At 47.3% G+C, this 25,245-nt stretch overlaps 1 protein-coding gene across 2 annotated transcripts in view; it reads right to left on the bottom strand.

Moving 5' to 3' along the window:
* The window catches only part of VSTM4 (V-set and transmembrane domain containing 4), an 89,976-nt gene extending 67,593 nt beyond the window's left edge, over positions 1-22,383 (bottom strand). The window contains exons 1-2 of one of the 2 annotated variants that reach the window (XM_083146093.1): positions 22,280-22,383; positions 2,722-3,105 (exon numbers count right to left, since the gene is read on the bottom strand). In XM_083146093.1, the coding sequence (XP_083002219.1) occupies positions 2,722-3,105; positions 22,280-22,331 (436 nt within the window). In that variant the 5' untranslated portion in view covers positions 22,332-22,383. The remainder of the gene's footprint in view (positions 1-2,721; positions 3,106-22,279) is intronic. The other variant, XM_083146094.1, reaches the window with a different exon arrangement.
* Between the last annotated feature and the right edge of the window lie 2,862 nt (positions 22,384-25,245).

Below are 25,245 nucleotides of genomic sequence, written 5' to 3'. Positions count from 1 at the left end.
CACCGCGGGACAATGGCGGCCCCGGGCGGGACGCGGGAACGTCCCCGAATATCGGGACGTTCCCGCGGGAATCGGGACAGTTGGGAGGTATGAAAATGCCGAATCGGGTGAAAATCGCATAGTGTATGGGAACCTTAACTGAGCCTGAAAAATTCTGTGGACTGGTTGACACAAGCTGGTTCAAATCATTTCAGTGTATGAAAAGTCACTGTGAGGACTGTTCCAACAGCTGCTACTATATATATTGACAGTTGCAGGTAGCGTCACCATTTAACACAACAGATACAGTAACTCCCAAGATCTCATCCATGCCTAGTGAGCCGACCAATATTGAGACACAGCGCATCAGCCTTAGGCAAACAAAATGTTAATATATCTTGTCGATGTAACTTCCTGCTTAACCTTGGCAAACATACCCACACGATTCTTGTGGGTATAATACATCTACCCAACTGTGTGGGTAAGATTTGATTTAGAGGTTTGGGCCCAGATGTACTAAGCCATACCTCCCAACCGTCCCGGATTCGGCGGGACATTCACGATTTACGGCCGATGTCCCGTCGTCCCGGTACTGCTTACCGCAGTCCCGGCTTCCCGAGACGGTTGGGAGATATAAACCACGCCCCCACGCTCTCTAGGACGTCACTGTGCCTCCAGCGTATGTGCGCAAGCTGCTGGGCGGTCACAGTGACGTCCTCTTCCTATCCAGCAGCTGCCATCTCTGCGCGTCTGAGTGGAGCATGAAGTCCTGCAGAGCCAGCGAGCGGTAAGTACGGACAGACGGGCGGGCGGGGGGGGGGGGTTGGTTGGTGTGTGTGTGGGGGGGGAATTGCCAGTGCCTCCTAAGAAGCGACGAGGCTGAATTTATATTACAACGAGCGGCGAAAACGGGGGCGTGGCCGGATTTCGCGTCACCCCGTGAGGCCACGCCCCCTTTTCTCGAGGTCACGCCCCCTTTTCAGGAGCGCGCGCGGCGAAGCCGCGCGAACGTGCCGACCTCCCAACTTCAAAAGTTGGGAGGTATGACTAAGCTTGAAGAGTGATAAAATGGAGAGTGATAAAACAACAGCCAATCAGCACCTTACTGCCATGCTGAAGGCGGTGTTTGGTTGGTGGTTTTTCACTCTCCATTTTATCACTTTTCAAGGCTTAGTACATATTGCCAGTGGCGTAAGTTGATCCCAGTTGCCCGGAGGCAAGATGAATATTGGTGCCTCCAAATACATCCATCAGTAAGGTGTTTTTCTCCAGTAGGACAGGTCATGGATTCTAATAAGGGTGTGACACTTGCAAAAATGCTGTTAGGAGGAGGAGTCAGCCACAGAAGCGATATCAACGGTTTTCAATTTACTTATTCAAACTAGCAGGGGAGGAGAGGTGCCCTCCTGGGAGCAGGAGCCCGGAGGCAGATGACTCCATTGCCTCCCAGAGTTACGCCTCTGCATATCGGCCATTATGAGTTACCTGCTGGTTGTTTAGGAATCTTACAGTATATTGCTGTATTGTATTGTTACTTTAACGTACAATAAATATATTATATTGTACCTTTCCTGTTGTCTGTGCAATCTTGTACCTTAAATACCCCTATTTATGATCTACTGATTTTTGGCTCTAACTGTCATGTACTGTACTGTTCGTACCCTCTAAATATTAACCTGTCCCCAACAAAGCACTGTATTGTGTCTATAATATACATTTTAGTACCTACCATTAGGCCACCATGTCCATCACAGTACTATTTTGTGCCAGCTGTACAGTATACTGTACAATATAGCTTAACTTTTATTATCCATATCAGCTCTATGCTGAGCACACTTGTCTGTAACAGTCTTATCGCACATGTAGTACACGTACACCACATGTAGTACAGGATACAGCACCCTGTGCCGGATTATCCATGGTATTTCTCTTGCACCTGGTCCTCCCCCTCCCACCCCCCTCCATCTGCAGCACCACCAATACTACCCCCCGCTATGCGACTGCATCTCTCCGCCACTAGCAGTGCCACTTCTCCCACTCCCCCGCAGTGCAACTCCCCATACCTGCAGTATGACCCACCCCTCCCACTGCCCACCTAAACCTGCCAGCAGCCTGATTTCCCCCTGCAGTGAATGTGTCTGGATTACTAGAGGATAGCATCTTTAGTAAAAGAATGATAGACAACAGTACTGTACATTCCATGGCACTCTATTTTACTTTTATTACTATAATAGGACCTCTTAGAAAACGAGTATATTCTGAGCACTGTCATTAAAGGTTCCAGGTTACCCTAAGCCAGGGGTGGGGAACCTCAGGCCCGGGGGATGTATGCGGCCTCTGTAGCCGGTCTGAGTGGCCCTCCCACCAGCCTGGCGGCTTTGCCGGGAGTCAAGTACAGGGGAATTCTCGCAAGAGGTCGGTAGTTCTCGCGAGATTCCTCATAATCAACAGCAGCCAGAGGCTGTCAGTCCTATTCAGCGGCAGCCGCTGGAGCGTGGGACGGCTGCAGCAGGACAATTTGTAAGATACATTTCCCCATACAAACGGCCCTTGGCACAAAAAAAGGTTCCCCACCCCTGCCTTAGGCTTATGCACATGTAGCTTCCCTTGTAATATTGCTAACACACATCTATTTAACTCAGGGCCTCTCCATTTATACTGTACTGTCCATGTCATGTGATAAAGGATATACAACTGCCAATTTTTCTCATTTAATAAATAATCTGTATGGTATTTTCTCACCTTTTAAATGGGTGGTGGCAGTGCCATTAGAAATTGCACTCCAGCGGCTTTGGTGCCGAGCCACCTCTTGAACACGACAGGTGTAGGTCCCTTGATCAGATGGATTTAAATCAATCAACAAAAGTCGATAACCTCTGCCTGGGATATCATTGCTTAAATCCCCCTTTTGGCTCCAGTTTCCAGAAAGGTGTATGTTCCCATATTTTGTAATCCTTCCAATGGTTTGTTCTTCTCCCGGCCCTGGAGAAAAAATCCAACGCACAGTGAACAGACTGTTTGGTTTTCTCCTCTGAGACACTGAGCACCATATGGAAGCATTTTCTCCTATGGGGTGTAGAGTCCAGGGGGATGGGGAAACAGTCACATTAAGCGTATAAGAAAGACCTGGTGGGAGTTAAGAATATTTTTCAATAGCCTGACAAAATCAAGAACAAGGGTGTCATACAAAAAAACAGAAATAACTAGGAGTAATATAAGAGAACATTCTAAATACGTTGAACAGAATAGGATATTTTGCTAACGTTGCGATGAACTACATTTGCTTTTAACCATAGCAATTAATTGAAGAGTGAGTGCCCTTTAGGGCTGATTCTGGTTGACTTGGTAAGTTGTGAGGATGGCAGCTTACCGATTCCCAGAGAGCATGCCGCCATGTACCGAACACATATGCCCTTGCATGTGCCCGCAGCTGGTCACCAACCATCCAATGATTTCTGCTGGGCTCGCAAATAAAAATCAGAGGAAACAGACTGTTATTTGCGTTTGCTGGGATGAAGACAGGGTGGGCAGCTGACGTCACATGACACATACCTCATCCTGCCCTGATTCGCATGGTAACGCCCAGTAAGGTGTCTGTCTCCAGTAAGACAGGTCATGGTTTTGAATACAGGAATACAGGTTGTGACACTTGCAAAAATGATGTTATGAGGGCGAGTCAGCCACAGAAGTTATATCGATGACTTTCAATGAACTGATTCAAACTGGCAGGAGAGGAGAGGTGCCCCCTTGGGAGCAGGAGCCCGACGGCAGATGACTCCATTGCCTCCCAGAGTTACGCCTCTGAATGGCTCAGTGACTATGCAATTAGCCAAAGCTGTTCGCACAGGGACACTGCATATACGCATAATCTATTAAGCGCATACTCAGAATAAAAGCATCGCTCCCAGTTGCGTATTTGACGGGGACTGTACAAATTAGAATGACCCCATTTATGTGCATTTGAGCATTTAAACGCCTAGGTCAGAGGTGAAAATGTGGTGCTCAATGCACGCAATGATCCAAGTTTTAAGTATACCATGCTTTGCCACAGGTGATTTAATTAGTACTTCAGTCAATTTGATTTAACCATATGTGTTAAACCATGAATATACTTAAACACTGGACCATTTGGTTGCCTTGAGGACCTCTTTATCAGATTTGGGGAATTAATTGTAGGGAACTATTCATACCTCTTTCACATCGCAACTAATTACCGGGTACAAGCCGGTTTCTTGCCAGCTTGACCCGGTAATTGTGCGATTTGAAAGGGTTTACCGTGTCCCGCAAACGGGTAGCAACACGGCAATTACAACTGGTAAAAAAGTTCTTACCGATTCATTGCAGTGTTGCTGTGCTGTGTGAGTGGGTTAAACGGGTATGAGCAATCCATTTCCCATTCACACTATGGAAGAGGCAGTGCTTGGAGCTGCACCAGCTCTAAGCGCTGCCTCCTCCCCACCCCCGATGAGGCGATGACTCCCCGCCACACCCCCAGATGGCGTCAGCGAACCAGCAATAATGCCGGTTTGCTGGGGGCATGTGAACATTTCAAAATGCAGGGTTGCGACGGGACTGAACCGTTTTCAAAGTGCCGGTGTGACCCTGCATTTTGCGATGTGAAACCAGTATCAGTTAACTTATGGTTCTTTAGACAGAATAGGGGTACATTTATTAAGATTGCAGTTCTATTGAAGATTGGATGTTGCCCATACCAACCATTCAGATTCTACTTCTTATTGATTGAGCACCTTCTAGAAGATAATAGATAGAATCTGGTTTCCATCCAATCAAGGCAACTGGTCCTGCAAAGTTGCGATTGTCATCCTGTTAGCACAAGATGGGTTGTCGCTGATTAGCTGGTGTTCTTTATTTTGCCACCATAAGTTTTTTAGAATTTTAAATAAAATGTTAACTAATTTTGAATGCCATCAGTTAGTGTATTTTAGAAAATGTAATATACTGTATGCAATTTTAAGTTTTAAATTGGGCTTGACATGCTTGTTTAAGTTGGGCTTGACATGCTTGTTGCCAAGGGCTTACATCAGGTATGGCCCTCCAGCTGTTGTGAAACTACAAGTCTCATCATGCCTTGCCACAGTTTGGCTTATAGGGAATGCTAAAACTATGGCAAGGCATGCTGGGGTGTGCAGTTTCACAACAGCTGGAGAGCCACAGTTTTGACATGCCTGGCTTACATGCTTGTTACCACGGGTTTCTGTGCTTGGTGCCAGAGGTTACATGCTTCTTGACAGGAGATTATATGCTCGTTGCCAAAGGCTTCTATGCTCAATCACAGGGGTTACATGCTTGAAGCCAGGGGTTTCTATGCTCATTGCTAGTGTTCTATGCTCACAGAGCACCAGCGCTTCCGGAATCCAACACTTCTGCGTAATGACTGGGAGGTGATTCACTGAGGGCATTTTTAGGCAGTGGTGTGGGTGTGTCAATGTAGTGAGATAAACAAAATATGCGGCGTCCTGAATAACACCTAATTTCTGGCACTTGTATATATTCATCCAATTGATTTGGGTGCATAAAATTAGATATCGTTTGAACGGTTGATAATGTGCATTCCTAACATATATTGGAATTTATAATAGTAACTTGCCACTTTGCAAAATACTTCAAATAGTTATTTAGTTTGGCTTACAGTAATTAATTGGAGAAACCGTGTCTGCATCCACACAGAGGGCAGTATTCAATAAGAATTTTCTCCGTGCATGGCGAGAGTTTTTTTTCTGTCGCCATGCACTCGCCGTGTTTTTACGGAGATTCTCCATGTTTGGAGATTCTCCGTCACGGGTCTTTATACACTATTCAATGTCGCTGGGGCTCGTTGCCCCTCACGGCAAATCTTAACCCCTGCAGCGGACGAGCGTCCGCTGCAGGGAGCCGTGGGACGGTGGCAGGCAGTGAGATTGATGTCACCCTGCCTGCCCCAGAACGTATGTGGAGGGGAGGTGGGCTCCCCGGGACCCAGGCAGCACAGGCTGCCCCCCCCCTAGAGCCAGCAGGGGACCGGGTATATTCACTGCTCCCGATCGTGCATATGTAATGATCGGGTGCAGTGAATATTTGAATATCTAATGAGCGGCTCTCGGCTCCGGCCCCCTGCTGGCTGTTATGTGTAAAAAAAAAAAATGTTTTTAATTAAATATATATTCATGTGCTATAAGCACATGAATAAAAATAGCAAGGCCCCTTCACAGAATAAAATTTGTGATTTTTTTTACACCAAAATTTAAAAAAAAACTTTTATTTTAAAAGTTCACATTCCACTTCTCCATGAAAAGATGGAGAATTGCTACATGGGCCCTTATTCTGATCGGTGCGGATATTCCCGCATTCTTACGGAGCGGTCCGTACGCCACGGTGTTTTGCCGCGTGCGGCCATCGTCCGTAGAAACGCCCACGTGTCCTCCGCATTCGGACGGACTCACTCTTTAAGAACAGGGCGTGTTTACGGACGACATACAAACCATGCGTGTGCGGGGGAAACACTCCGATTCTGCACGGTATTACAGAGTATTACAGAGTATGCTCGGGAATACCGCATCCGAACGGGAGCCAAGCGGTGCTACCGCACGTAAGCGGAGTATTTACGCCAAACAACCCACTATTATGTATCTTCTGCAATACATCCCATGACCCACTTATTCAATTACCTATCCTCATAAAAAACTTCTTATTTGGAATTGGAATCAATTAGATGCCAATATATCCTTACAAGCATGCCTAACACATGCATTGCACACATTAACCCTTACAGCAATTGAAGCAGCAATGGTTTCAATTAAAGCACTGACAAGCGTCCTATTAGTGAGTAATGAGTAAAGGAGTCGATTCTATTGGGTTCAGGTGTTAATGCTTGTAGTCATTAGGCGGTACGTTCGCCTACCGCATGAACGAGTGGTGTCCGCAAAGCAATAGTACACTTGTGGACACCGCACATTTCTGCCCTTTTTGGTCGCGTGCATTCGGAGTGCGATCCGAATGTACGCCCACCAACATAAGTGTACTCCCCCGTGTCCGCCCATGTTTCCGCCCCGTTTTGCCCACTTTGAAACTACGCCCATGTGTCATTCCGCATGACGCCCATAATACGCCCATATTTCCCGACTGATTGCGGTGCACAGTTTTGTACGGGATTTGCCCGAACAGGTACGGAGTCAATGCGTGGCACATGCGCGTTGCGTTCTCCACGCATGCGCAGACGCCGTAAAGACGCGATCCGAAAGTATGCGGTAAAGTACGCGTCAATCAGAATAAGGGCCATGGAGAGACATGCAAAAATCACTTAGAAAGACGGCGAAAATATCACATTGAACAGGGTGGTTCACTTTTTGAAACCAAAATTCTCCGTCCAATGCGAAAAAAGCACAAATTCTCCATAAAGAGAATTTTTCTCATTGAATACTGCCCAATGAGTTCATGCATGCTATATTTACTTTTGTATATTGTATAAAAAAATATAGGTACTTGTTTCCTAGCACGGCCACACCGATTTACATCGGGGTGGTCGTGTCGGAAAAATCGGGTCGATCGCATCGCATGCGATTTGGTCGCATGCGATGCGATCGACGCGACCGACCGATTTTGGACCCGATTTTTTTTTTTTATGAAATGTAAATAGGGTCCCTGGGACCCGATTTTACATTGCATTCAATGTAAAATATTCCCAACCCCCCCAAATTTAACGGCGTACACCGCACCCCACGATAGACGCCAACCCGAAGCGTGGCGAGCACAGCGAGCCCGCGAGGGGCGGCGGTGCGTGTCCTCCGACCTTTTCATTCCCCTACTATCCACGTCGGCGTGGAGTTGAGAATAGAATAGTGTGGCGAGCACAGCGAGCCACCGAGCCCGAAGCGTGGCGAGCGCAGCGAGCCCCGCGAGGGGACGCGTATACCTGTGAAGTTATACGCGTCCCCTCGCGGGGCACGCTGCGCTCGCCACGCTTCGGGCTCGGTGGCTCGCTGCGCTCGCCACACTATTCTATTCTCACCTCCACGCCGACGTGGATAGTAGGGGAATGAAAAGGTCGGAGGACGCGCACCGCCGCCCCTCGCGGGCTCGCTGCGCTCGCCACGCTTCGGGTTGGCGTCTATCGTGGGGTGACGACGGGGACATCTATAATGTGAAATGGGTCATATTGGCCAATTTCACATTTTTCCACTATTTCAATGTTAAAAAATATTTTAACATTAAAGCCTATGGAAAAATCGGGGGCATCGCGTCGGGACCATTGTTAATGGTCCCGACCGACGCGATGCCCCCGATATTTTACCTTTCCCGACACGATTTCAATGTTAAAATATTTTTTAACATTGAAGCCTATGGGGAAATCGGGGGCATCGCGTCGGTCGCGTCGTGACCATTGTTAATGGTCCCGACCGACGCGATGCCCCCGATATTTTGTCCTAGCCGGCCAAATGGACCTGATTTCAAAGGAAATCGGGTCCATCGTATGGATCGTGTACCTTAACTTAAAGGTACACGATCCATACGATTGTGGCCGTGCTAGGAAACAAGTACCAAAATATATTTATATTCTATATTTTTCTTTTGTGGAGTACTATAACACAGTAATTTACTTAGAATGCACAATAAGGAAAATATATATATATATATATATATATATATATATATATATATATATATATATATATATATATATATATATATATATATATATATATATATATATATATATAGATATAGAGGGGTGGATGGTCCGGCACTCGCTGTTGCTGTAAGTTGGTGCTGTGGTGCCTTCCCCAGGATGTTTAGTCCAATGTATTGCGTGGGGATGAGGGCGGCACTCGTCAGACTTGTTTGATGCAATTTAAAAGCCTTTATTTATCCGACGGCGTTTCGGGTAGAAACCCGTTTTCAAGGACATACAAAGTTAAACCCTGATGGATCCCTGACCTATGTAGGGCCATATGCTCCTTGAAGGAGCGTTGGGTCTTCCCCACATAGGTCAGTCCACAGGGACAGGTCAAAGTGTAGATGACATGGGTGGAATGACAAGAGAGTGGGAATTTTATTGTTATTTTCTTCCCAGAGTGGGGGTGGTTGAAGAATGCTCCTACTGCCATGGAGCGACATGTAGTGCACCCCAGGCAGCGGTAGCAACCGTTTTTTCTCCCCAGGAAGGTTGTGGTCCTTTTCTTTTTGTCCCATCCTGAAATGTCATATTTCACTACCTGATCTTTTATGCTCTTCCCTCTTGTATAGCTAGGTAACAGCTGAGTATTAAGTAACAAGGGGAGATCTTTGTCAGTGGCCACTGCTGGCCAAAATTGTTTGGCTCTAGTGATATTATGTTTGCTGGACGATTTAAATCTGTTGACCCATGGGATTTTATGCTTTGTCTTGTCCTCTATCACTCTCTCACTGTTCAAAAGACTTGCCCGAGGAATTTTTAATACCTTCTCTTTCAGAGTAATCAGTTCTCTCTGTGGATACCCTCTTTCAATAAATTTATTCACCATGGCAGTTAATGATGGTTCCACCTGTTCCTCTACGGATGTTATTCTCCTTACTCGCAGCATTTGCGAGTAAGGGAGCCCCTTGCGTGTGGCTACAGGATGAAAACTCTCGTTCCTCAAGACCGTATTCCGATCTGTTTCTTTTACATATAAAGAGGTGTTAATCTTTTGATGACTTATCTCTATTTTTACATCCAAAAATTGGACAGTAAACACATCAAGATTATATGTAAACTTGACCACACTGTTAGAATTGTTGTGATCTTGCAGTAAATCATGCAGCTGACTGGCTTCACCTCTCTAAAAAATCAATAAATCGTCTATGTAGCGACGATAAAATAAAACTTCAGGTTTTAATGTTTTATTAATAAAAAATAAGTTTTGTTCGATATGATGCATGAAAATATTGGCGTATGCCGGGGCCACTGGGGACCCCATTGCACAGCCAGCCTCCTGTAAAAAAAATTTACTATCAAAAATGAAATAATTTCTAGTCAGTATTAAAGCCAGTAGCTGCACGATCAATGCCACTGGTGGGCCATTGTACCCATCATTAGACAGAATAAATTGATGTACTGCCTCCACACCTGCCCCATGTGGGATGCAGGTGTAGAGGCTAGTCACATCAGCAGTACAGACACAATTCAATTCAGATAGAGCAGTGTTAGTTTGTAGTGACTCAAATTCTTGTATCAATGAAGTGGTATCCTTCAGATACCCCTCCATTTTTTGTACCAATGGGTTGAGGATGCTGTCCAAGTAAATGGCTATTGGGTGGAATAAGAAACCCCGGGCCGAGATTATAGGGCGACCCGGGGGTGGTGCTTGCTATCCTTATGCACCTTCGGTAGTACATAAAACAGAGGTACCACTGGGAAATCTACTTTCAATGCACTCCCCAATTCACTGGTAATTAAGCCATCACTGATTGCCAGATTAAGTATCTGGTCCAATTCCCTTTTATAATCCCCTGTAGGATCCTTTGGGAGACGGCTATAGGTGTCGATACTGTTAAGTTGGCGATAACATTCGTTTTTATAGTCACCTATATTTTGCACGACCCTCCGATGGTGTAACCATTTGTATTAGCTGGCCATATATATCGCCGCTAATACGAATTCCTACAGGCAGTCTGCACGGATCAGTCAGATCCGTGCAGGTTGCAAGGTGTAAAAAAAATAGAAAATTAAATAAATGTAAAAAAAAAAAAACGGCGTGGGGTCCCCCCCACAGCCATAACCAGCACCAGGCTGAAAGTGCCGGGGCCGGTAATTAAAAAATCAGGGAACCCGACAAATAGGGGTTCCCCGATTTTTAACAACCAGCCCCAGGCTCCAGGTCCGGGCTGGTTCCCAAAATACGGGGGACAAAATGACTAGGGGTCCCCCGTATTTTAAGAACCAGCCCCAGGCCAAACCAGCCAGCAGGGTAATGTCACAGCCGGGGGACACTTATGATATAAGGTCCCGCGGCCAAAACATTAACCCTCTGACCGGTCAGCCTGGCCAGGGGCCCTGGGGGAGTGGGGACCCCCCCAATGAAGGGGTCCCCCCCCTCCAGGACTTACCTGACCAGGCTGAAGCCTGGTGCTGTCCCCGGTGACCCTGGGCTGTGGTCACCGGGCTGATTAAGTGTAAAAAAAAAGAATAAACTATTGTTTAATACTGGGGTATTATGAGTCCCAGCAAGCCTCCCCCGCAAGCTGGGACTTGCAGAACCACAAGTTCCAGCCTGCGGGGCATTAAAGGGCCCGCTGGCACTTGTAGTTCCACAGTATTAAAAATAGTAAAATAAAACACACTGACACACACTTAAAATAAAACTTTAATACATTCAAAGCCCTTACATACTGATACTTACCTATCTTCATCCCGTAGGTAGCCCTGGTCCTGATGTCCTGGTCTTCTGGTCCTGTGTCGTCTTCTGGCTCCATGTCGACCGTCGCTGTCGCCATTGCCGTCCGGGTCCGACGAAATCCATGGAGGAAGCTGTGGAAGGAAACTATACTCACCTGTCCCAGGGCGACGTAGTCCAAGGGGGTCTTGGAAGAAAAAAAAACCGAGAAGCCGAACGGTACTCTGTGTACATTGTGCGGCTCCGCCCCCGAATGCCGCTATTGGCCGCCCTGCGGCCTAGCGGCTCCTGATTGGCCGCTAGGCCGCAAGGCCACCAATAGCGGCATTCGGGGGCGGAGCCGCATGATGTACACAGAGTACCGTGCGGCTCAGCTGTTCGTCTGGTTCGGCTTCTCGTTTTTTTTTTTGCCAAGACCCCCTGGACTACGTCGCCCTGGGACAGGTGAGTATGGTTTCCCTCCACAGCTTCCTCCATGGATTTCGTCGGACCCGGATGGCAACAGCGACAGCGACGGTCGACATGAAGCCAGAAGACGACACAGGACCAGAAGACCAGGACATCAGGACCAGGGCTACCTACGGGATGAAGATAGGTAAGTATCAGTATGTATGGGCTTTGGATGTATTAAAGTTTTATTTTAAGTGTGTGTCAGTGTGTTTTATTTTACTATTTTTAATACTGTGGAACTACAAGTGCCAGCGGGCCCTTTAATGCCCCGCAGGCTGGGACTTGTGGATCTCCAAGTCCCAGCTTGCGGGGGAGGCTTGCTGGGACTCATAGTTCCCCAGTATTAGACAATAGTTTATTCTTTTTTTTACACTTTAATCAGCCCGGTGACCAACGCACAGGGTCACCGGGGACAGAACCAGGCTTCAGCCTGGTCAGGTAAGTCCTGGAGGGGGGGACCCCTTCATTGGGGGGGTCTCCACTCCCCCAGGGCGCCTGGCCAGGCTGACCGGTCAGGGGGTTAATGTTTTGGCCGCGGGACCTTATATCATAAGTGTCCCCCGGCTGTGGCATTACCCTGCTGGCTGGTTTGGCCTGGGGCTGGTTCTTAAAATACGGGGGACCCCTAGTCATTTTGTCCCCCGTATTTTGGGAACCAGCCCCGGACCTGGAGCCGGGGGCTGGTTGTTAAAAATCGGGGAACCCCTATTTGTCGGGTTCCCTGATTTTTAATTACCGGCCCCGGCTCTTTCAGCCTGGTGCTGGTTACGGCTGTGCGGGGGACCCCACGCTGTTTTTTTAAATTATTTATTTAATTTTCTATTTTTTTTACACCTTGCAACCTGCACGGATCTGACTGATCCGTGCAGACTGCCCGTAGGAATTCGTATTAGCGGCCGTATTTTTTTACACTAAAGCCTGCACGGATCTGACTGATCCGTGCAGGCTAAAGCCAAATACGACAGGAACATCAGGGTGTATTTTCCTGTCGTATTTTGGTGCCTGTTTTACACCAATTAGCAGCCGTATTATCAGTACGGCTGCTTAGTACATCAGGAACCACCATTCTTTTGAATGGTGATTTCTGTCGTATTCTATCGATGGTGTAGACATTCGTATTTGTAAATACAAATACGAATGTCCCATCATTAGGAATACAAATTGTTGTATTTTCGGGATTGTAAATCCCGAAAATACAAATGTGTAAAAAATACGTGTATTTCTGCCTACGAATACACCTATTTTTTACGAATCCATTTTGCTAAATTTCCCCCTTAATAGGATGCGATTTGTGATTTTTGGCGATAATTAGGCAACACATTTTTTTTGCTGAAATCGCCAATTTAATAGGGTGCGCTAAGTCCCGGAAATCGCACTTTTTGTGCGATAACTCGAACTTTCTCGCTTGCCGGTAAAAATTCACATTTTTATCGCATCCAGATGTTTTCCCATTCTAAAGTATACAAATTACTTATTTAATTGCATGCGCAAATGGAAATCGCATGTTTGAGGTGTCTAAAAATCGCACTTTTTTCAGTAGAACAAATAGAAAAATAAATACAAACACGCACACTTACAGGAAAACTTTATTACACATGGAGCCCATTCATCCAATACTCACCTATGTTGCCACGGAGCATCGGTCCCCTTGTCCAGTAGTATCCATGTGGGTACCTGTGGATAGAAAACATACTCACCAGCCAGGGGCGAATTTAGGGGTCAGGCCGCCTCTAGGCACAACATTTTTGTCCCCCCCCCTCGCCCTATTTTAATGTAATCATATATGTATATACATTGTTATTTATATATATTTCATAAAAATGTAACTGTAGCCCACCTTAATATTTTTTTAAGAACTCTGGACTGCTCACTGTACGGAGGACCCGGAGGGAGGCACTTATTAGTACAGTGATTAGCACAGTGTCTCTGTCAGTCTCTCTCACACTGTGACTGACTGAGCGCAGGGAGGATCTGCGCGCCGCTCAGCTCAGCTGCTGGATACACAGCAGCCAATAGACTGTGTGTGTGTAGAGTAGCCAATGGGCGGGAGCCGGCAGCAGTGAGCCTGAGCCATTTCTGGACGCATGGGGGGGGGGGGGGGGCGTCGGATCCAGCCACTAAGCGGTGATGTAATGTGCATGGCAGAGTGGGTGGGCAGTGGCGGGTGACGAACGGCGCTGCCGCCTACATATGATAATTCATGTCTGCGGCGGCGGCACTCGTCACTCGCCGCTGCCCACTCGCTGTGCCATTTAACAGAATGTCAGCCTGCCTGCCGCCCTTAATTGGTGCCGCCCGGCCGATGCCTCACGGGCCTAGGCACAAATCCGGCCCTGTCACCAGCCGTCTTCAGGGCTTCTGCGGGACCCCTGCACCACTATGTTCTGTCTGCATATACGGTTCTGTCTGTTCTGAAATATATATATATATATATATATATATATATATATATATATATATATACAGAAAAGATCAGGGTGCGCTAAGGTAAATTATACAACTTTCTTATTAAAACATAAATATTTAATAAAAAGCCTCAGATTGGGCTTAGAACAAATCAGACAGAGTTACACAGCCATTTCATAAAATAATTTTACAATCCATAGTAAGGAACAGGCCCAATGCGTTTCGTCACCCACGTGACTTCATCAGGGGCGTTTTGGATGTTGATTGAAATAGGTGCGATAGCACTTCTAGGGGTGTCTCCAATTGATCAAACCAAAGGAAGTGTATTCAAGCAAGAATCATACAGATATATATCTTCTCGGAGCGTCTCTAAATGACCAAATAAATAGCTGTGTATTCCAGCTAGGGTTGCACGGGTGTAAATATGTCGCCAGACATCAGAACACAAAAGCAATAGCCCAGGCGTGTATCACCAAATATCCTGTTTCGCACACCTTTTATACAGGTGTTAGCATCGAGGATCAGTGGGTAACTTCAAAAAGTATAAGGCTGGGTGACCAGAAGTTCACTCTAGTAAATCCCAGCCTTATACTTTTTGAAGTTACCCACTGATCCTCGATGATAACACCTGTATAAAAGGTGTGCGAAACAGGATATTTGGTGATACACGCCTGGGCTATTGCTTTTGTGTTCTGATGTCTGGCGACATATTTACACCCGTGCAACCCTAGCTGGAATACACAGCTATTTATTTGGTCATTTAGAGACGCTCCGAGAAGATATATATCTGTATGATTCTTGCTTGAATACACTTCCTTTGGTTTGATCAATTGGAGACACCCCTAGAAGTGCTATCGCACCTATTTCAATCAACATCCAAAACGCCCCTGATGAAGTCACGTGGGTGACGAAACGCATTGGGCCTGTTCCTTACTATGGATTGTAAAATTATTTTATGAAATGGCTGTGTAACTCTGTCTGATTTGTTCTAAGCCTAATCTGAGGCTTTTTATTAAATATTTATGTTTTAATAAGAAAGTTGTATAATTTACCTTAGCGCACCCTGATCTTTTCTGTATTTCTGTCTGTCCTGGATCTCAGCTAACAGGGATCCTTCAGAGGTGCAGCTTTGGGTTACTAGGGCGCGGTGTTGGGTACCCCCTGCCTTTCCACGACCCCCCACCATCTGCCTGCAGCCGCGGTACACATGCTTGCTGCTGAGACGCCAGACCTGATGCCGCTGGGGTTGACTTGAGGTTGAAGTCTTCAGAGGCTGAGAGGTGAGCGCTGCGTTTCCTGCTGTTCACTCTTTAGAATCTAGATCTCTCAGCTTTCAGTTTCTATCTCTGGCTGAGAGATCAGTCAGCCCCGCCCCCACCCCAGCACTCAGACTCAGCCTCGCCCCCACCCCAGCACTCAGACTCAGCCTCTCTAGGCCCCAGCAGCGTCAACAGGCTTCATCAGCACATGACAGTGCCTGCAACATGGTGACACCCAGACAGAGGACTTCAGCCAGATGCCACAGAGCCATCTGTCAGTGAGCAGGGCAGTCTTTCCAGCTGCCATTGCACACTGTTGGGGGTGGAGGATGTAGTGTGTGGGATGGGGGGTGTATTAGGATACACAGTGTGGGGGATGGGAGGATTTACAGTGTGTAGGGGATGGGGGTGGTATGCACAGTGTGGGGGATGGGAGGATGTACAGTGTGGTGGATGGGAGCGGTATGCAGTGTGGGGGATAGGAGTGAGGTTGTACAGTGTGGGGATGGGGGGTGATATGCACAGTGTGGGGGATAGGAGGATGTACAGTGTGGGGGATGGGGGTGATATGCACAGTGTGGGATGGGAGGATGTACAGTGTGGGGGATGGGGGTGGTATGCAGTGTGGGGGATTGGAGTTAGGTTGTACAGTTTGGAGGATGATGGGTGGTAATCACAGTGTGGAGGATGGGGGGTGGTATGCACAGTGTGGGGGATAGGAGGATGTACAGTGTGGGGCATGGGGGGTGATATGCACAGTGTGGGGGATAGGAGGATGTACAGTGTGGGGGATGGGGGTTTTATGCACAGTGTGGGGGATAGGAGGATGTAGAGTATGGGGGGTGGTGGTATGCACAGTGTGGGGGATAGGAGGATGTGCAATGTGGGGGATGGGGGTGGTATGCACAGATTTGGGGATAAGAGGATGTACATTGATAAGAAAAGAAGGAAAAAAGGTTTATTAAACCATAACGTTGGAAACACAGTGTCCGGGATACTTATGCAATGCCCTTCCATGCTTTCACCTTACTTTCTGGGAAGGGGGACTTATGGGAGAAGCAATAGGCTGAACTTTTGCCTAGAGTGCCACTAAACCTTGCATCGGCCCTGCACCCACCCCCTCACCCGCCCGGCGGTGCGATCTCTAGGAAATTCCCAGCTGTCCTAGAAGAGACGGTGACTCTCCTGCCACCCACCGCTAACCTGTATGTGGTGTGCGGTGGCACCGTCACTCTACACTAACCTGGCCGCCGTCAGCTATGGGTGATACTGCCAGCCTTCTGCTACCATTTCCTACCTGCCACTAGGCTACAGGGCTCCCCTTTTCAAGGACGGGCCACAGACGCTGCGAGATGCCGGCAGCCGGTACAGCACCCTGGCCGCACCCTCCCTGATTACTATGTTATATTGGCATCATGGTTTGTGGCATTTGTATAATGTTCATCACGGTGTGTGACATATGTATATTGGGCATCACGGTGTGTAACATATGTATAATGGTTATTTTGATGTCTGCTGCATATGTATAAGGAACATCACAGTGGGACATATTTATAATGGGCATCACGGTGTGCGGCATATGTATAATGAGCATCATGGTGTGCGACATATGTATATTGGGCATCACGGTGTGTGGCATGTGTCTTTTGGGCATCATGGTGTGTGGCATATGTCTAATGTAGTGTTCCCCCTAGGAATTTTTGGGGGGCAGGGCGCCGCTGTATGGGATGGGGGCGGACCGGGCCGCCGCGTCATCACAGGAGGCGTGCCCGGGCCGCCGCGTCATCACAGGAGGCGTGCCCGGACCGCTGCGTCATCAAAGGAGGCGTGCCCGGGCCGCCGCGTCATCAAAGGAGGCGTGCCCGGGCCGCCGCGTCACCAAAGCGGGCGTGCCCGGGCTTCCTACAAGGGGGCGGACCTGGCCCCGCCGAAGTCCATAAGCTGCCGGGGAAGCCTTGCGCCGCCGAGATTGCGGTGCCTGGAGCTTCCCCGGTCAGGCAGCAGGCTCTTTTAGCGGGGCGCTGCTGGAGGGGCAGGGCGCATTTTGCCCTTTAGAAATCGGGCAGGGCGCAGTTCCCCGCTAAAACAGCCTAGCGGTGGTCTGCGGCATATGTGTAATGAGCATCATGGTCTGCGGCATATGTGTAATGAGCATCACTGTGTGCGGCATATGTATAATGGAGCATCACGGTGTATGGCATAAGTATAATGGGCATCACGGTGTGCGGCATATATAATGGAGCATCATGGTGTGTGGCATATGTGTAATGAGCATCACGGTGTGCGACATGTATAATGTGCATCACAGTGTATAACATATGTATAATGGTTATTTGGATGTGTGGCATATGTATAATGGGCATCACAGTGTGACATATGTATATTGGGCATCACGGTGTGTGGCATATGTATAACGGGCATCATGGTGTGTGGCATATGTATAAAGGCCTTCATGGTGTGTGGCATATGTGTAATGAGCACCACGGTGTGTGGCATATGTATAATGGGCATCACGGTGTGTGACCTATGTATAATGGACTCATTATACATAGGCCACACACCGTGATGCCCATTATACATTTGCCACACACCGTGATGATCAATATACATATGCCATACACAGTGATGCCCATTATACATATGCCAATGCATGTCGACCTTTTGTATGTCGACCTACAGTTGGAGCCCCTCTCAACTTTGTTCCTTAGGCCTTGGCTATGGTCAGCTAGCCATGGCTATCCTACTGTTCTCAGCGGCAATACAATAAATAGAACAATACAGTAGGGGATTAGCAGAGTAATCCAATTACTCACTTAATCCTATTAACAGGCTAAATGAGGAGGGCTCCATCTGTAATAACCGTATACCCCTAAGTGGGTGACAGTTAAAGCCTGGTTTTACAGATATTAAGGGGGTATTCAATCCCCCGCCGCTATTTCCGATGGGGGGAATAGTGGCGGTGCCTATTCAATGCTGTCTTTCCCAACAACATTGAACAGGTATCTTGTCAGAATGGACCCAACTTTAAAAGCTGTCGGACCTGTTCTGCAGAGAACTACCATCGATTGTCAAGATCACCGTATCTCAATGATCCATGGCCATATCTCGCGGACACGCCCCCTTTTCACTGATCGGCAGACAAGACATCGATTCCTGCCGATATTCAGTCGAGATGGACTGAGAGTTGTGACCCTGGGTTGAATGCCCCCTTAATATGGGCATAGCACAATTTGCTGGTACCTGTACTGTATTTTATCAGCAAAATATATATATATATATATATATATATATATATATATATATATGTCTTTATTATTGTTATTATACAATAATATTACTCTAGAGCTCTAATGATGTAAACACAAGGTTCGGTTCTCGTAGAAATACTTGTTTTCAGTGGAGCCTAATCCCCCTAGGGCAGACATGCCCAAAGTCAGGCCCGGGGGGCCAATTGCGGCCTGTGCTGTCATTTCAAGTGGCCCGCAGCCTCCAGCTGGAAGTGGGCAGAGCATCAGATGTGGGAAGCACAGCACAGGACACTAAAGGTGGGGCCCCCGCGAGCGCGCCTTTACCTTGCTGTCTGCTGCAGTGAGGAGGTGCCGGCCGCAGTTAGATGTGTTTGGTGTCCTAACCCTGCTGCTGCAATCGTATATCACCCTACTCCACAATCACAGTGACAGCAGGGTGCAGGGAGGGGAGGCAGCAAGGGGGAAGCTTGCTCCCGTAACATGCAGAGCGGAGGAGGGCAGCAGCAGGAGCCCAAGTATCTCCTGTCCTTGCAGTGCTTGCTTTGCCTCTCCTTCCTCTGGCTCACACAAGGGGCTGGGAAACATACAGAGAAGGGAGGGGGCAGAGTGGGGTACATAGTGAATGGGGGTCAGGCTGGGGGACATACAATGAATGGAGGCACTGATGGACATTAAGAGAAGAGTGGCAGGCTAGGGGACAGAGCGAATGGGTGTAGAGTGGGGAACATACAGTCAAGGAGGGGCAGGCTGGGGGACATACCGTGTAGGAGGGGTAGGCTGGAGGACATAGAGTGAATGGGGGCAGAGTGGGGGACCATTCTGATGTGATTAATGATTCAAAGAACGTCAGGCTGAATGGTCGGCCCCCACACATTTACACTTAACCAAATCTGGCCCTCGTCGCAAAAAGTTTGGACACCCCTGCCCTAGGGGAACACATTTCAATGCTGACAGACATAATTCTGGCAGTAGTAATTTCATGAGGGCCCTACACTTTTTGCCCCCCAGATCAGTCTTGTCAAACTATACCATTGCATCCTATGAAAAATAAAATATGAACTGTCTGTAATAGATGACGAATACAGGTTATGAGTTTGGAAAATGAGTATTATAGATAATGCCTTGTGAATAGTTTTGAATGATTCCTACTGTAACTGAACAAAAAGTACAAGTGTTTCCTAGTCTTGCTTCTTGGGACTAATCCTAGTTAATTTGGGAAGCGGTACATCTGTCAGAATGAACTTAGGTCTACAGTCATTAGGTCGACCCCACTAGGTCGACTGGCAGGAAGGTCGACCTGACTTAAGGTTGACATGGGCCAAGGTCGACATGACTTAAGGTCGAATTTGCATAAATGTCGACATGAGGAAGGTCGACTGGTCATAAGGTCGACATGGGTTTTTTACTGTTTTTTGATCCGAATGTCGACACAGTCGACATGGACACAGTTGGCAATGAGAATCGGACCCTCACATCGCTCGCTTCGCTCGCAATGCTTCGGGCACGGTGCCTCGCTGCGCTCGGCACACTATTTTATTCTCCCACCACGCCCTAGTGTATGGTAGGGCATGAAATACCGCCTGTCGGCACATGTCGGCTCAAAAAACAGTGAAAAACCCATGTCGACCTTATGACCAGTCGACCTTCCTCATGTCGACCTTTATGCAAATTCGACCTTAAGTCATGTCGACCTTGGCCCATGTCGACCTTAAGTCAGGTCGACCTTCCTGCCAGTCGACCTAGTGGGGTCGACCTAATGACTGTAGACCTAAGTTCATTCTAATAGATGACCGCTTCCCGTTAATTTGTTGATACATGCTTCAAGGGCTGCCATGGGGGGCGGACACTGACAAGAAAAGCCCCTCCCACATACATACATACATACATACATACACACACACACACACACACACACACCTTCTCAAACCCCTTCCAGTGCCGGGCCCTCTCTATGTCTGGGGCCCCCTTTATGTCTGGACCTGGTATTGAAGCCCCGGCCACCTCTCCCTGACGGCAGCCCTGCATGCTGCATAGGTAGTAAAAAACAGAGCTTTCTGTTTTTGCAAAAGACAAAATTATATTGCAAGTACAGTCCACACATAACATCTTATCTTAACAAAGGAACCTAGATAAGTTGAGCGATTTTTGAGACACACAGATTTAGGTGTGCATGTTGATGCTTTTTCCTTTTAAAAGGTAACTAGTCTTAAAGGAGTCTCTTTAAAAATAGTGTCTGAGATTCAGATTACAGTCACCTTGGAGGTCATATAAAAATAATACTCATTTGTGCAGTTAAACACTAGTTCCCAGGGCCGGCGCCACCACTAGGCAAATCTAGGCATTTGCCTAGGGCGCCGGCCACTGGAGGGCGGCATTTTATGCCGCCCGGGTACCTGTCCTACGGCGCTGTGTATTTAAATCTGGCGGCGGAGGCAGCGGGGGTCCCTGCAGTCCATTAGAAATCACGAGCGCTATTCGCCGGGCTATGCGGAAGCGCTTCTAGTGTGAAAACTCAGCCAATCAGCGTGCTGCCAGTGTTTTCACACAGGTGAAATGTAATAGGATGAGAGATTCAGAAAGTGAGAGATTTGGTAAAAAATCTCCAGGTTTTTTAAAGCGGCAATCATTTACCCTGCAAAATCAAACACTGGTTTTGCAGTGTAAATGATTGCCCCTTTAAAAAAACTGGAGATTTCTTACCAAATCTCTCACTTTCTGAATCTCTCATCCTTTTACATTTCACCCTAGAAGCGCTTCCACATAGCCCGGCGGATAGCGCTCGTGATTTCTAATGGACTGCAGGGACCCCCGCTGCCTCCGCCGCCAGATTTAAATACACAGCGCCGCAGGACAGGTACCCCCCCCCCCCCCGGCACCGGGGCGCCCCCACCCCGACTCGCCTGGGGCGCTCCGGTGCCTTGCACCGGCCCTGCTAGTTCCAAATATTCTTCACTCATAAATAAAAATCTTTTTTTTCGTGTTTGAGGGTAAAAAACAGACAAGTTACAGCTTTTTTCTATGTGCAATCATCCTATCCTGCAAAAAGTGTTAATATACATACAAAACAGGTGCAGTTGAACAAAAAAATAGGTGATCATCATCACTCAATGCATTTTTCACCATTCTTAAACACATTCCACTGAAAGAAAGATCAACTGTCTCATAAATGTCCTGAATTTCATTGCTTTGTTTGTAAAGCACTAATAGGCATTTTCAGCCACTTTGACCGGAAACCTATAGTAAATTGGGTATTTATATCTCCAGCTGCCAGTAATGTATCGTGGCAATAACTCTGTGTAGGGAGAAATGACTCAGCTCATTTGAAACTACTGTGTGGCCTGTGGTGGGTCTCTGGTAGAGATCCCAACAGTACAGGATCTGTGAGCATATATAGATCAGGGTGATGTAATGGGAGTTTATATGCGTGAAACTCTGTTGTATCCTATCTACAACACACACGCAGAGTACAAGAATGTAAATAGTATGTTGTAAATGTCGACAATTCGATACTGGTTGTATAAGACTTATCTATGTAGGAAAACACATTAATTAAGGGAAATCTGAGTGTAAAACAATATATAGTTCTTACCTGCCATTAAAGTTTGACTGAGAAGAGCAGAAGTTAGGATACAGAGCGTCATTGTGCTGCTTCCAGAACTACTAAAAAGTTTTCCTAGAGACAGAGAGAGGGGCAGGGAGGGAAGCGGGGGAGGCTCCTAGTGAGGGAAGAGGCAGCACAATTTTATTCACATACACATTGACCAGAACAAAAACCACAGGCTCCACGGCCCCCCTTTTATAGAGGAACATGAAAATGGATACTGTGTGACTGTACTGTCCTCAAAGCAATTTTAAGAGGCCTTCATTGATAAAGGAGGTTTGTGGGGGACTATTGTGTGACGATTCTCAACAGTATTCAGCACAAAAACAATGCACTATGCCTTGGTATTAACAATGTTACTAATGTTTGGGGGTTTTCTATTTGTTCTGTTTTATTAAACCCAGATTTATAGATTCAATATCTTATAAAGTTTAAACGGACAAATGTATGTTTAAAATTAAATAGAAGAAATATATTATTGTCATAATATAATTTATTTGATGATTCACTGATGCAAATGATGCTTTGGGGGCAGATTTATTAAGCTTGGAGAAGAGATAAACTGGAGATAAAGCGGAGAAAAGGTAAAAGGAGATAAAGCACCAGCCAATCAGCTGTGTTTGAAAAAGGCAGTTGGGAGTTGATTGGCTGGTGCTTTATCGCCTTTTACCTTTTCTCCGCTTTATCTCCAGTTTATCTCTTCTCCAAGCTTAATAAATCTGCCCCTTAATATGTTAGTTATGTCATTAGTACCTATAGTACAATATTATTTGGAAGTTATGCTAAGTTGTTATGATCTGAATGCTTGTCAAAATTTAAAAGGCTATAGGAAATAGGGATGGTCATCGAGAAATCCCCATTGATAGCTGCAATCGATGGCTATAAAACATTTTACGACTGACCATTGATGGTTCCTGACATTTCTTAGCTGCACATGCACAGCGGGCGGGCTGTCCCACTAGGAGGTGCGTGCATGCGCAGAAGAAACTTTAACTAGATATCTATCTAGCTAAAGTTTCTTCTGGGCATGTGCCCACCTCCTGGCCCGGCGCCGGCGGACTTACTGGTGGAAACATAGTGATTGATGATTGTCTGCCCACCCTGTACCATACACTGACGCTGCATATGCGCACACGCCCCGGCCGAAGAATCTGCAAACTGCGAGAACCGGAAAGCATATAATGAGAGATGGAGACATCGGAGAGTGGTAGGCAGGAGATGGTAGCCTGACTTTCTCGGCTCCTGATTGGCCAGAAATCATTCTGTCCAGAGACGCCGAGGAAGAAACATCTCTGCGCCGGTGAAGTCCTGTAAGCCGGGTACCAGATGGGAGCAGCGCTTCAGCCGGAGAGGTTGCCGAGGTCGTCGCCGGGGACCAGGTGAGTAGGATTTCCTTCCTTAGGTACCCCTGGGGACTACCTCGGATCCCGGACCCCGGATTCTTCAGGACAGGAGCCCCGGAAACCCCAGGACCAGCCCCGGAACCAGGACCAAGGCCCCGGAACCGGACTCTTCTGCCCTGGAGCCCCGGAGCCCGGACCCAGGATCCAGGGACCGACCTACGGGCTCAAGGTAGGTAAGTATCAGTGTGTGTGTGTTCTGTGTGTATTAAACTTTTATTTTTCAGGGTGTCAGTGTGTTTTATTTAACTATTTTTTGTACTGCAGAACTACAAGTGCCAGCGGGCCCTTTAATGCCCCGCATGCTGGGACTTGTGGTTCTCCAAGTCCCAGCATGCGGGGTAGGCTTGCTGGGACTCATAGTTCGCCAGTAGAAAACAATAGTTTTACTTCTTTTTTTTACACAATTCATCAGCCCGATGCCCACCGCCCAGGGGCATCGGGGACAGCCCCGGACTATCAGCATGGGCTGGTACGTCCTGGAGGGGGGGGGGACCCCTTCATTGGGGGGGTCCCCACTTCCCCAGGACCCCTGCCCATGCTGACCAGCCAGGGGGTTAATGCTTTGGCCGCGGGACCTTATATAATAAGTGTCCCCCGGCTGTGGCATTACCCTGCTGGCTGGTTGGGTCCGGTGCTGGTTCTTAAAATACGGGGGACCCCTAGTCATTTTGTCCCCCGTATTTTGGGAACCAGCGCCGGACCTTGAGCCTGGTGCTGGTTTCATGAAATCAAGGGGACCCCGATTTGTCGGGGACCCTGATTTTATGTCACCAGCACCGGCTCAATGAGCCCGGGGCTGGTTATGCTCTGGCGGGGGACCCCGCGCGCGTTTTTTTTTTTTTACTTTGCACTTTCCTGCAAACGTGCGATTTTCAGACATGAAAATTGCACATTTTCAGGACTAAAGCCAGCGCACCAATTCGCCGCAGATCGCACCACTTCGCACTTTTCAGGCTCCAATGCGCATCACATTAAATATGCGAATTTTGACTGAAAAGTGCAATTTGAAAAAGTGCGATTTGCGGCGATGTGGTGCGCTCAAAAAACATGCGCATTTATCTCAATCCATAGAATGTCACCCTATGGGTTTAAATAGGTTGCTTAAATGGTATATGTGAATGTGACAAAAACGGCATTTAAATGGCAAATTACTGTTTAAGAGCTGCAGTGGGAAAGGGTCTTTATAGCTTACCCATTTACAAATACCTGGTCTTTACCCGTTTAGGCAGTGGGAAAGCAGCATTATATTACTCACTCGATGTCAGCAGGATGAATCCTTGCAGAGGAGTACTTAGCTGGAGTACAAGGGATTATAGCAACTGCAATTCTGGGCAATATAACAGAATTATTCACTTGTACACTGGAGACAAGGAACAGCATGTAACTTCAGGGAAGCAACACTTTGCTCTGATGTCAGTTGGATTTCTCACAGGGAGTATGACTCAGCTGTAGGTTTGTGATAGGCTGCTGAGATTAAATGACATAAATGATGCCAGAGTATCAGGTATTCAAACAAGATCAGGCAGAAAACCTGACCTGTGCCAATAATAG

Source organism: Crinia signifera, chromosome 6, assembly GCF_055691185.1.
Source record: "Crinia signifera chromosome 6, ASM5569118v1, whole genome shotgun sequence".
In the NCBI taxonomy this organism is placed as follows: Eukaryota; Metazoa; Chordata; class Amphibia; order Anura; family Myobatrachidae; genus Crinia; species Crinia signifera.
This window is presented reverse-complemented; position numbering and strand designations above follow the sequence as displayed.